Genomic DNA, 13,621 nt, shown 5'->3' with positions numbered 1-13,621 from the left:
GAATTTATAAAGTCTTGTGTAAACTATTTTTTCGAGAATTTTAGATATTGTTGGAAGTAAGGAAATGGGACGGTAATTACTTATTTCGTGAGGGTTGTCTTTTTTAAAGATTTGATTAACTTTTGCAATTTTGAATAAGTCTGGAAAAACACCTTGGGATAGGGAGTTATTAAATATGTGAGTAAGAGGGCTAGCAAGAGGGTGGATTATTTGCTTAAGAAGAGACATGTTAATGCCATCGCAACCAGAAGACTAGAATTATGAAGGGAACGAACAATAGTGATTATTTCGGAGGGGTTTGTTGGGGTTAAAAAAAGAGATTCTTGATTTGGATCTGTGAGGTAATCTGTAAAATGTGCGTTGGGACTATTAATTTTGTTTGCAAGCTCGGGTCCAATATTGGTAAAGAAAGAATTAAATGAGTTTGCATAATTAGTGGGATCAAGTATTTCAGTTCCATTGAGAGTGATTTTATCATTAGGTGGGGGGTGTGTTATTGTACCCAACACTTCTTTGATAACTTTCCAAGTTGTATTTGAATTTCCATTGGCAGCGTTTATTTTGTTAGTAAAGTGCAATTTTCGGGATATTCGAATTAATTTTGTTAGTTTATTACGATATATTTTATTTTTTTTTTAAAGAATCATCAGTTGGATTGCGTAAGTGATATTTATATAGGCGATTACGTGTCTGTATGGACTTCAGTAAACCTTTCGTTATCCAAGGATTTTTGGGTTTGTTACGTTGGTTTTTTTACTTTACCTATAAGGATATAAGATATAACAATAAGGACCGACTTGACTTGACCATAAAGTGTTAAAATAATGGTAATTCCACATGTTCAAGGAGGAATATTTTTTTTCACATGACAATATAGAAACAATATTTCATATAAAATACAAAATAAATAGTGAGTGTATGACGTCAGCAGTCTGTTCATTTGCATACCGACCAGGATGTGCATAATATTAATTTGTTTTGTGAAATTAAGCAATTTTTTTTTTTTTTTGCTTGTCAATTTTTGGGCGGACGATTCCCCCCCCGTGGAAAATCCTAGGTTCGCTACTGTGCACGGGTGTTTTGGACAATCTTTGCAGTTTAATTCTTTAAAAGGTAATCTTTCCTTTTTGTCAAATCAGTGCGGTAACATTTTCAGCTCGCGATTTACTCTCCATTATTCATATAATGTCTCATGAGACACCTGTTTTCATACATTTTTATTCTTGTTATTGTTGAATAGAATGCAACGAAATGCAGACTAATCAAGGTGATAAGAAATACAGCCAAGGTTTAATTATTTACACGAAAACAGCTTATATGCATTCTTGACTTTTAAAAAAATAGGTACTGCAAGAGAAAGAATTATAATGGCAGTAATCATATAATGATTGCAATTATAGTAGCAAATTCCACAGACCTTAACAAACTTATTGTAAAGAAGGTCAGCGACTAAAATAGCTTGAAATCACTAGCGAGTGGGAGATGGGGAGGGGGGTATAATGTATTGTGCACCCCCCCCTACCCCTATATTTCGGAGTGACATTTATAGTGATATGTGTTCTTTCCATCTTGCAACCACGGAAAATATTATTGTTATAATGTTCATTCGTTGACTCTGCATTATGACTGAATGGAAATGAAATGGAGAATAGAAACAAAATAGTTAAATTAAATTCGTTAGAATTGGAATGGTGTATCTGCATGGTTGCTTTACTTTTCACTGCACTTAATAAAGACTTTCTAATGCAAGAATATGCAGGTCTCCATTTTTACAACGTAATTATCACAGACACAAGTGACATATTTGCCTTTCAGCTTTTCATAGTAAAATCAATAACGACCAACGTTTTTCCATGGGCGTACGCAGCTGGGGGGGAGCAGGGGCAGTTGCCACTCAAGATATTTCGATGGCCTACATTTTTAAACTAAAATTTCGCATAAAATTAGTGTGCACAGAAATTAATGCACTTTATAAAATGCAAAGAGCGCTCCCATGACAGGCTTATATAGTCGCTTCGCTTCGAGTTTCCTTAGAAAGTTTTATTTGTTTTGCCCCTCGCCTAAGAATTTTTCCCTGCATGCCTACGGCCATGTATCTATCTAAATATGAGTGGTGTGCGTATGTGCGGGAGAGTCTTGGCTGTTTTTACTGCCAAATAATGTTCCGTCCTGCTCATTTCGACCCGAGAAGACATCTCTAATGGCAGAACGAAAATTCGGATAATGAGCTGCATAGATGAAGGGATTGATGGACGAATTGATAAAGGTGAACACAGTCAGAATCTGACGGCCATTGGTTGCAAAAAAAGCATTAGACGCCCCTCTGAACGGAACGACAACATGCGCTATCTGGTTGGGAGCCCAGCATAGAATAAAGATGATAATCACAACCAACATCATCTTAATGACGCGATTCCTGGCAACAATATGGTAGGGTTTCCTGGAGTTAAGAGTCAATGCTTGATGCGACTTTCGATGCAGTAGTATGACCATAGCTATCTGGGAAACCATCATTAGAACAACCGGAATCACAAGCCGTATGGTGAAATTGATCAGGATTATTACTCTCTTAAGTAAAGAATAATCAGGATCAGTGGGTATACAGTAGATCAGGTGTACAGCTTTGAAATCCAATAAAAGAGCAAGTAGGTAGGGGCAACACGACACACACGCGAATACCCACGATACTGTGATAACGACATAAGCCCGACGGGTCGGGAAGACAATCTTATAGCGCAGAGGGTATGCCACGGCTGCCAGGCGCTCAAAAGAAGCACCAACCAAGATGTAGCTCGAGGAGGTGATATAACCAAGACAGGCTGCTAGTGAAGATGATTCTGCAGTACAGCGCTCCAAAGATGTTGTCAGGTACCTGCAGAGCTCTTGGAACGGGGATGTTGGAGATTGAAGTCAACAAGTCGGAGACGGCTAAAGCAGCAATTAAAATGTCTGTTGAGTTTGATGTGGACCGTCGTACTGTCATTACAATGACCACCAGCAGGTTTCCTAGAATACCGATCAAGGAAATAGAAAACTGAAGGATGGTTAACCAAGACCAGGAAAAAGACCACACCCAGATAGTCGTATCCAGTTCGGTCACTGATTCAGTTGAAGACGTGACAAGCATGGTCACATCAATGAGCTCAGTTAGAAATTCTTGAATGGTTTGGTCAACACCATTAGATGCGGTACTATCATCGGTAAGGAAGTTTTTAATTGGTTGGGTAAAACCATTAGATGATGTGGTATCGTAAGACGGTTGTGACGGTTGAAAGGCAACCTTTGTACTAGTCTCCATTATGTCTTTCGGTGATGTAGGCAGAAGCGTTGTTGTATGAGGACCATAACCCTCAGAATAGGATGGTTTGATTCGTGGGGCTCGAGTTGTTTTATCGTGGGATGAATTGACCACCAGAATCATAGAGAGTAAGATCAGGCAAACAACAAGTCGACCCGTATTTTCTTTCCCAAACTTTTTCATGATGTCTAGGCTATCTCTTCTGAATTGTAGTTGAATTTTCAGTCAGGTTGACGTTTCCCTCAGTGAGTGACGACTTTCCTCTATAAAGCACAATTCGCTGCAAAAGAATCTACAAAGGAATCAAAGATTGAGCAAATGGATATTAGAGTTACGAGAAAGTTGCCTTTTCGTCCACAAATCACACACAGATTATTTATCCATTTATCATTTATTTATTTATTATTCTTAAAATAAAAGAAGTTCCTGCAGCAGAGTCTCGAGAACACCTGTAATCTTACAGAAAATTGGTATTTGGTGTATGGAATCTTCCAAATTTCCTTGAATAAAACACCCTTTTCCACTTTTTAAACAGACCTGTTCTGTTAAATTGCAGAAATATTCCTGTTTTTTTTATTTACAGAATGATAATTCTGTTATTGCTTTCTGCAAAATCTTTTTTTTTCAGTAAATTACGTTTCTTTAAGTGTATAGCGTAAAAAAAACATGTTAAAATTTGAAAATGTTAGTGGCTCCCCTCCCCCTCTCAAATTCAGGATCCACTACTGGTTTGTCCATAAATTCAACTGATTCTGAGAAATTGTGAGGAAAATAATGCATTATAAAGAGTATTCATTCCTAAGTTTTCAAGTGTACTCGCTCAACCATGAAAATGATGGATGATAAAAACAACAGCAAATAAGTGACATTTAAACTGAATTTGCCCCCCATTATTCTCTTTTTAACCCCATCAAAATGAAAATGTGACATTGAAATTGCAATTTTTCTCCCTTTGATGCGTGCCCACTCATCCATAAATAAACAAATCAATTTCATTTTTGCACGGAATTCTGCCCATAGGTTGATCATGGGTTGACAAATGTTACTGCCATGCTTGTTCGCTCGAATCCAAGTGTGAACCGATTGCGATTGTCTATTCAAAATGGGAAGTAGTGAATAAAATAAATGACAGGTCATTAGATGAATTATTGAAATCGTTAATATACATGAATAGTAGTGGGCCCAAAAGCGACCCTTGTGGTACACCACAAGAAAATATATATTTCATTTCTGATGAATGACCTTCTTATTGAAACAAACTGTGGTCCGTTCCAAGGCCTTTCCAAGCACGCCATAATTGGATAACTTATAAAGCAGAATTGTATGATTGATGTCAAAGGCATTGGAAAGGTCCAGGAAAATACCAACGGTGTGCAAGGAATTATCATTAGCATTTGCCACCTGATCAATAAAAGAAAGTATAGCATGTACGGTAGAATTATTATTTTTTTCTAAACCCAAATTGATAATCGCATAAAATAATTATGACAATCAGATAGGAAATTTATTAAACGAGAATTTATCAATCTTTCAAGAATTTTGGACAAGGAAGTAAGGAGAGAAATATTGGTCGACAGTTGCCGACAATCTGCCTATCACCCTATACTGGGTCACCCTTTTCTACCTTCATGTTTTGAGGAACCTAGCCAGTTTCCAGGGATTGGTTAAATTTACTTAAGTCAAAGTAGTTAAAATTTATTCAATTACTCGCACTCTGTTCATCGCATCCTGGACTTATTCTTAGGTTTATATCATTTACAATGTTATTCACTTCAGAGTCAGTGATCGGGGTAAAGAAAATAGTTTTAGGATTGGGATTTAAAAAGAAGTGTTGGAATCTCTGATCATTTTGTGGAATATTTTGGGAGAGAGACGTACCATTTACAAAATAATTATTAAACACGTTAGCCGTAGCAAGATTAACAACCGATGCATTATTATTAACAATTTCTTTAGTGAACTCCTTCGACTTCTTTGTGTGTAAAAAAAATGTTGATCACATTCAATGCACTCGGTGTATCATTTTTGTACCTAGTAAACTGATCAGCAAAATATTGGGGTTTTTTTATTATCTAAACTGAACAAAGATGTAAGAACATTACGATGTAAGAACATTACGATAGGTATCCTACCAGACAAGCCGATAACTTTCATCTGCCTATCTTAAGAACTCGTTTTGCGCAAAATACTTTTAATTTCACCGCCCCCAAATTTTGGAATTCACTCCATAAAGATGTTCAACAGGCCCCCTCTATCCACTCCTTTAAGAGAAAACTAAAAATAATTCTTTTACTATCTTACCAAAGTAATTAATTAGTTGTATATTTTTAGTACTATCTAAGCACGCTATTTTTTATTTTTTGATTTTATTGTTTACTTCTGCAATTACATCATTCTGCAATTACATCTATCGAGTCACACTCTCGTTGATCCACGTTTGTACTCTCGGTCTTGCCCCCCCCCCCTTTATCTCTCTCTTTTTCTGACCCTCTCTCTCCATATTATCTGTGTCTGTCTGTGTGTGTGTGTGTGTGCATCCATCTCTCTCCCTCCCCCTCCTACTTATCTTTGCCCTTTCTCTCTCCCTCTCGCTCCCCTTTCAGTACTTTATTCCTTGTCTCTTCCCTCTATTCTTTATCATGTCTGTTTTCTTTTTATTTTTTAGTATCGTCCTGTATCTCTGTCATCTTTTTGTCATTTCTCGCTATCACTCACCATCTTGTTATTATTTCCAATATTCTATTTTAACTTATTGTATTTACTCCTGCGAATGAGTCCCATTTCTCAAATGTTTGATATACTTTCTTAGGGGATCCACGCTCTACAAGCAATGCTTTTTAGTGGATCCCCTCATTTCCATATCAGATTCTGTTAAAACTATTTTACAAATATTTTGTAACTTGTAATTGAATTGTAATCATTGTTATCACATTTCATTTGTTTTTGTCTATATTTATAATTATGTTTGATTTGTATTTGCTTGTAATGTTGATAATGGAAATGGAAAAATAAACTTGAACTTGAACTTGAATAACGAACATATTTCCTTTTCAAATAACTGCTTTCTGGGGTCTTTTTATATTTACAATATTGGATGTTTTACAGTTTATTGACTTGACGAGTGAATTATAGAACCCCAAGGAAGTCTGAGTACATGGGTGTCGATCACGGGGGGGTGGGGTATATATCCCCCAATATATCAAGTGGGGGGATGGCCTGTATTATCATCCCCCCAGTAATTTAGGGTAAAAAATTATAATAATGATGATGAAAAAAAATGAAAAGTTTGATCATGATGATTATAGTGATGATTATATTATGCCATCAATCAGTTTGTTTCCCTTGCAATTTGTGTATATTGTTATTAAATAAAAACATTCTTTTCCAGGACTTTTAAACAGATGGGCGGAAGTTCAAAATGAAAAAGAATGAAATGTTTATGTATATGATATTTTTTAACACATGAAATAAAAGGACCCCGACGAAAAACAACTTTTGTTGATATTCATTTCAATGAATCAATTAAAACACCATGGACGTAAATCCCAGAGGGGTAGATCTTGAAAAAGTACAAATAACCTTTCTCAGATTACCCCTCCACATCCTAGTGCATGATGTTTGTCCCATTTAATCTACAACTCTTTTGAATATCACTTCATTTTTGTTATGTAAAATAAGTAAATCGCCAGGCATCGCTGTCATAAAAAGTTATTGTAACCAAATTCCAATGCGCGAAATTAACAAGCTACCAAGAATTTCTCTTTGCGCATGTCTAACAAAACGCGCTGGTCATAAAACATGTAAAAGCTCTTGAGCAAATTATCCTGATTATTGTCATGGTAGTATTGTTATAAATTAAGTTCGGCATTCAGTAAACATTTGAACAAGAAAATATACCAAAAGGAAGATGTGCACAAACCGAAAGTCACCCCTACTTGTATATCCAAACCTTGGCTTGAACGATAAGTTTAGGTCAATAATATTTTGCAAGAGAGCATTGATGTCTTCATTACCTACATCTATGTGGAAATGAGGTGCCTATAGTCATGAAAGAGTGAGCCCATATCAAATGCAAAAAAATCACTTTTAAAAAGTCATAATTGTCGTTTGGTGATCAGTAGCTCATTTGTATGGTGCTTTTGTTGTATGCGGTTGGATGTAATTAATATCAAACATTTTAATATGTGACCCCATCATATACCTCTCATGAAAATATTGAGGTTCAATGAGCTCAATATAATATGATCATATTTTTACAATTTTTTTTAATAAGTGAAATCAATTAATGGTTCAGAAAGAATAATCATTCATTTCTCTCTAAAGCGTATCTTTGGATATGTACATCGGATGTTTTTTTTCCCCATGTTATTCTTGTTATTGTTATGGACTTGAATAACTAAACTTGATTGATTTTTTCTTATTTTGGCAGAAAGAATTCTCTTTTGTGTTTGGAAAGAGATGACAGTTTTGCATTCTATATGAGCACACTCATGCGGTACGTAATTTTCATTTTAATACATATAATAGCTGATATTACACACTGATGGTTCAAGAAAATGTTGGAGAAATATCATAACATGACAGTTGAGTTTTGATTGTTTTTATGTTTGTTTTTGTTTCCAAATGAGAGAGTCGATGATGTCACTCACTCACTATTTCTTTTGTTTTTTATTGTTTGAATTATACAATATTTCAATTTCTACAAATTTGACAATTATGACATCCTTGCCTGAAGCACAAAATGTCAAAATAATGGAATTCCACGTGTTTTGGGAGGAATGAAACTTCATTTTACACGACAATGACGAGAAAATCAAAATATTTTATATTTCATATAATAAAATACAAAAGAAATAGTGAGTGAGTGATGTCATCAACTCTCTCATTTGGATGTAACTGGCTCGTTCATATAACTATTTTGTTGAAAATAAGCGAAACTTCAGAATGCCACAACTTTCTTATTTTACATGCGATTTTGATGAAATTTTCAGTGTTGTGCTTATTGAAGTTTTCTCTTTTTATTCAAATCAAGTTTTTGTTGGGGTGGACTTGTCCTTTAAGAAGAAAAAAGATATTGCCAGTCGGGTTAGATTTAAGAGAGAAGTTGTATACATCATGCCCAATAAACAGATCACTTTGTGCATGGTCCAGAAATTTTTTGTCATTTTTCTTTTGTATGAGTTAAGAATAGGCTTACTTGTAACACAAATTGAATTTTCAAAAAAAAAAATATTTAGGTACAGTACACTGCAACAATGAAGGAATTTCCAAGAACACCATGCATATCAACCACTCCCAAATGTCCTAACTTGTGATTTTAGTGGGGGAAATGTTGAAAGATCCCCATCCACAAGAACATTTGTGTCAATCATCCCCCCCACCCACCAAGAATATTGATCGACACCCATGTCTGAGTATATAATTAGATCGGGAAAATTTAATGGTTTAGATTCTTGATGAATTGATATATGAATAAACTTGTCAAAACAATCATTAACATAAGCTGTCACAGGCAGACCACATGATAAAACAATGAATGATAATGATGTTCAGAGTGAGAGCACAATAAGTTTAGAGTATATAAATGTAAAAGAAGACAGAACTCACCTTTCAAAATGCGCTTAAAATGTCATCTAAAAGATTCGGAGTGGATGATGTTAATGGAGGAGAACGATGACTGATCGTGCTTTTAACTTTCCCCGGAATCTGATTTTACTCGTTATATAATGCATATAATCTGAAACTGCGAGAAAATCATAATCATCATCACGCGGCATTGCAGATTGGCTGTCCATTTCATAACGCTAGATTGAGGAATGCCGGGTAGTCTGCTGTGCAAATCTTTCACTCGAGTTAAGGGTGTGAACGTGCTGCCCCCCCCCCCCGGGGGGGCAGCACGTTCACACCCTTAACTCGAGTATATAATGCATAGTGGGTATGTGCCACGGAGGGGACCCCTATTATTACAATCAAATTTCAGTTCCAAGGCATAGCATTTTTGTCTTATTGAGAAAAAGAACAAAGAAAGCCGCTCCAAAGCATAGCATTTTCTTCTTATCAAGAGAAAATAAGAAAGAAATCCGCTCCAAAGCTTCGCATATTTTTCGTTACGCCGTTCCGGTCGCATTGATCTGCTACAATGAGCTGGCCGCAGAGCACTGTCCGACCATCGCCTCTGCGCGAGCACGTACACCCCGCCGGGCTAGCTGCATCATATTACATGCATGCCCGTTCCATAGGGATGCGTACGCACTCAGCCACTCACACGCTGTCGATCCGTTCCAAGGACCCCCCGTTTTCACAAACATTTGTAGTTCCGGAGCCCGTTCCGAGAACCTTCCTTTTTACAATAAACCCGCTCCAAGGCCCCCGTTTTTTGTCTCGCCCACGGCACACCCACACCATTTTTTTTTGGTCGAATGCCCCCCCCCCGGGCGTGCAGCCCAGGCGCGTACGCAGGATTTTTGAAAGGGGGGGGGGTTCGATCTGATTTTTTTTTTAAATCTCCCGCCCAGTATCTAAAAGGTGATGAGCGGGGGGGTGATGATTTTTTTTTCTTTATTTTTTTCAGCGCTGCAAATAAGAAAATAACATTTAAGTGCATGGGGATGGGGTATGTAACAGTGCGGTCATGACCCGCGAGCGAGCAGAAATGTTCTTTTTTTGCGTTGAAAACATAACCTTTTTGTCAATAGTTTGTTGGTATCATACAGTGGCGTACCGTGGGTCTCGGCATTTGGGGAGGGGGGCATTAGCAAAAATTTCGGGTCACTTAGGGAGCGCGCGAAGCGCACTCAGTTGTCAGGTATACTGACCTAATAGAGATATTTTAAGGACATGCAATGCCATCAAATGATATGTATCTCACTGATTAAATAATGCGAGCGCGAAGCGCGAGCTGAAAATTTTAGATATTGACATTATAAGCGAATGGATTTGTAATCATGATACTTAACTGTCTCGCTAAACAAGCAATGCGAGCTTGAAGCGCGAGCTAAAATTTTTGTATATATATTGACCCTAAACAAGGAAATTTTAAGGATTATATTTTAGAATCCATTAAGAGTATAAATATCTCACCATAGTCATCTAATTCTATTGCCATCCTTTGCTGATTTTGTTAGAATTACATCTAAACACAGTCATGAAGCACCTTTTGTAGTCATGTAATCATGATTATCATACGCATCTTACTAATCAAATACTGTAAGCGCAAAAGCGCGAGCTGAAAATTAAGGAAATATAGAACTGAAGAGGGGCATTCTAAGGGTTGTTTGTAGGAATTCTCTAAGACCCTACGTATCTGACTAACCAAATGATGCGAGCGCGAAGCGCGAGCTGAAATTTTTGTATATATTGACCACAAACATGGATATTTTAAGGACTATAGTTACGAATCCATTAAGTCAGAGTATATATATCTCACCATAGTCATCTAATGCGAGTGCCAAGCGCTTGCTGATTTTGTTAGAATTACATCTAAACACATGGAGCACTTTTTGAAGTCATTGTAATCATGATTATTATACGCATCTCACTAATGAAATACTGCGAGCGCGAAGCGCGAACTGAAAATCTAGGAAATTCAGACATGAACAGGGGCATTCCAAGGCTTGTTTGTAGGAATTCACTAAGACCCCACGTATTTCACTAACCAAATGATGCGAGCGCGAAGCGCGAGCTAAAATTTTTTGATATTCAGATCAGAAAAATTGACATTGTAAGGACTGATTTTAGGAGTTCATGAAGAGCAAAAATTTCACCAATCCACTAATGCGAACGTTAGCACGGACAGGAAATGTTTTATATTAAGACCTTAAAATTGGGCAATAACTTTCAGTAGTCATGAAAAAAAAGAATATATCACTACTTAAAACAATAATAACTCTAATTGCGAGGAAATATTATTTTGTTGTATATTGATTTGAAAACGGGAGGCTTTAGTACAGCAGGTTTATATATCTCGTTAAAATGTCTATGCGAGCACCAGGAACAATGAAGACACAATTAAGCAAATAATGTTTCATAAAGTTGTGAAAAATGCTTCTTATGTTATATAACATAATATAACACTATGATAAACAACAATTTCTTCTTTCCCTCACTACGTTTCTCTTCCCTTTTCCCTCTTTTTCTCCTTTTCCCCGTTTTTTTTTTGGCCAGCCGATGGGGGGGGCACGTGCCCCCCCGTAGTTACGCCACTGGTATCATAGTCGATGCTACATGTCCTTCGGATCGTAGCACTCATGATATGGCCTTGATCAGAACACTAGAAACTTGAGAAATGTCATGAATAATTACGAGCGAGCGGAGCGAGCGAGCCGAAATGTTTGCGTTTTCCGTCAAAACATACAATTCTTCTCAATAGCTTGTTGGTAATGATTACATATTAGTTGATGATACATGTCCTTCTGCTCGTAAGTCTCATGATATGGCCTTGATCAAGAGACTAGAAACTTAAGAAATTTCATAAATGATTACGAGCGAGCGGAGTGAGTGAGCCGAAATTTTCGCGTTTTCCCGTCAAAACATACATTTCTTGTCAATAGTTTGTTAGTAAATCAAGTATTAGTCGATGCTACATGTCCTTCTATTCGTAACACTCATAATACGACCTTGAACAGGAGACTAGATACTTATGGAATTTCATAAATTATTACGAGCGAGCGGAGCGAGCTAACCAACATTTTAGCGTTTTCCGTCATTTTGGTTTTCATATTGGTAAAACATATTTTGTAAGAAAACGTATGTCTTTGTCTTGGTTCACTTGTATTCATAAGTATACATCATGATAATCATGTATGGCCTTGTTAATGGCGATACCGTGATCATGTCGGCGACATGCGGAAATAAAAGATACAATAAAATGGAGCGAGCGAAGCGAGCGGAAATTTTTTCTGTGTTTTTCGTCGGAAACATGCGATTCTGTTCATTATTGCTTTCATATACATTATTGGGTAGGGGAACTGTCCGTAACCAGACCAAGGAGTTATCAGGCGCTTGCCCGATAACTCCTTGACCAGACCGACCTCTGGGGAGACAGGCAAAAAAAAAAAAAAAAAAAAAAAAAAAAAGGGGGGGGGGGTTTGAACCCCCTAAACCCCCCCCTTGCGTACGCGCCTGGTGCAGCCCATATACTCATGAGTACTGAAGGCACTCTCGCTCAGAAACAGCAAGCTTTGTATGTGATAGTTCTTACGTGGAGACACATTTACTGATTTAAGTTTCAATCAGGGTCTAGCAGATTAATCATAGGGCGTGTTTATGCATCCACTTTTCAGGCTAGAGTCCGCGTTTTCATACGAGATAAGTCCAAAAACACGGCTGCGTCCATGCTTACTTTCATTAATTTTAAACTACGTCACAATGAGTGTTGAGGGATTAAAAAACCGGAACATGAGTTATGATGAGGAGACATCGCTGAGCCAGAAGTCCTGCAGGAGCATAAACAAATTCGTCGGCTTCCCGGAAGAAGGGACTTATAGTGGGCACGTAAGCAGACGTACATTTTCGAGAAAACGCAAATTATATTTTGACTTTATTTTTGTCCCTTTTTTTCAATTCTTTATTCCATTTGCATTCAAAATATAATAAAAAGTAATATCAAGTAATACAAATCAAGTACAATTTCACAGACGAGCATTCTTACTTCGTTAAACAAAAACAGTATAATATTGATTATTCATTATTTTAGCAGCTAGTATATTATTATCTGTCCTAATTCTCAAACTTTCTGACAAAGCAAGATTTTTCTTGATTGATATTTTGTGATTTACTTTAAAACACTCTAAACGCTTTTTAATCTTAAGAATGAATACCGGACGCCCCTTTTCCGGGAATAAAAGTACGCAATCCACTGATCAATTCCCCAAAATAACAGTGGCTTACGCGAATGCATAATCCATGCAGTTCCCGGAAAAGAGGCGCTAGCGCGAATCGGTCTATGCGCGTAAGCACGTTGAACGAAGAAGTAATATCTTTTTCCAGGAACGAAATGCGCAATCCGAGCTACCAGAAAAAGGACACATCAATGTGCGTAAAGCACGTTGGATTTTTTTTGCTTATTACGTCATAATGACGTCACAATTAGGTTCGAGAATTGTACCAGATGAAAGTTCATGACATGCTTTTTTACATTTCAGGAATTTAAAAAATAAAAAAAATCATAGAAAATGTCGATAAGTCCCTTCTTGCGGTAAGCCGACGAATTGATATCTTATTATTACCCGTATCAGACATCTTAGCTGATCATTTAAAAAACTGCATTGCCCTAGATTTTCTAAATAACTGGAAGGGATACATATATTGTATTTTGCTCGGTCT

The 13,621-nt window shown here is 36.9% G+C and overlaps 1 protein-coding gene across 1 annotated transcript; it reads right to left on the bottom strand.

Moving 5' to 3' along the window:
• Positions 1-2,729: 2,729 nt before the first annotated feature.
• LOC121425627 lies at positions 2,730-9,030 on the bottom strand. The gene is made up of 2 exons (XM_041621748.1): positions 8,906-9,030; positions 2,730-3,590 (listed from the first exon to the last, which is right to left on the bottom strand). Exon 2 carries the CDS (start codon positions 3,479-3,481, stop codon positions 2,765-2,767), a length of 717 nt encoding a protein of 238 aa, XP_041477682.1. The 5' UTR covers positions 3,482-3,590; positions 8,906-9,030; the 3' UTR covers positions 2,730-2,764.
• Positions 9,031-13,621: the final 4,591 nt, after the last annotated feature.

This window comes from Lytechinus variegatus, chromosome 12 (genome assembly GCF_018143015.1).
Source record: "Lytechinus variegatus isolate NC3 chromosome 12, Lvar_3.0, whole genome shotgun sequence".
Classification (NCBI taxonomy): Eukaryota; Metazoa; Echinodermata; class Echinoidea; order Temnopleuroida; family Toxopneustidae; genus Lytechinus; species Lytechinus variegatus.
This window is presented reverse-complemented; position numbering and strand designations above follow the sequence as displayed.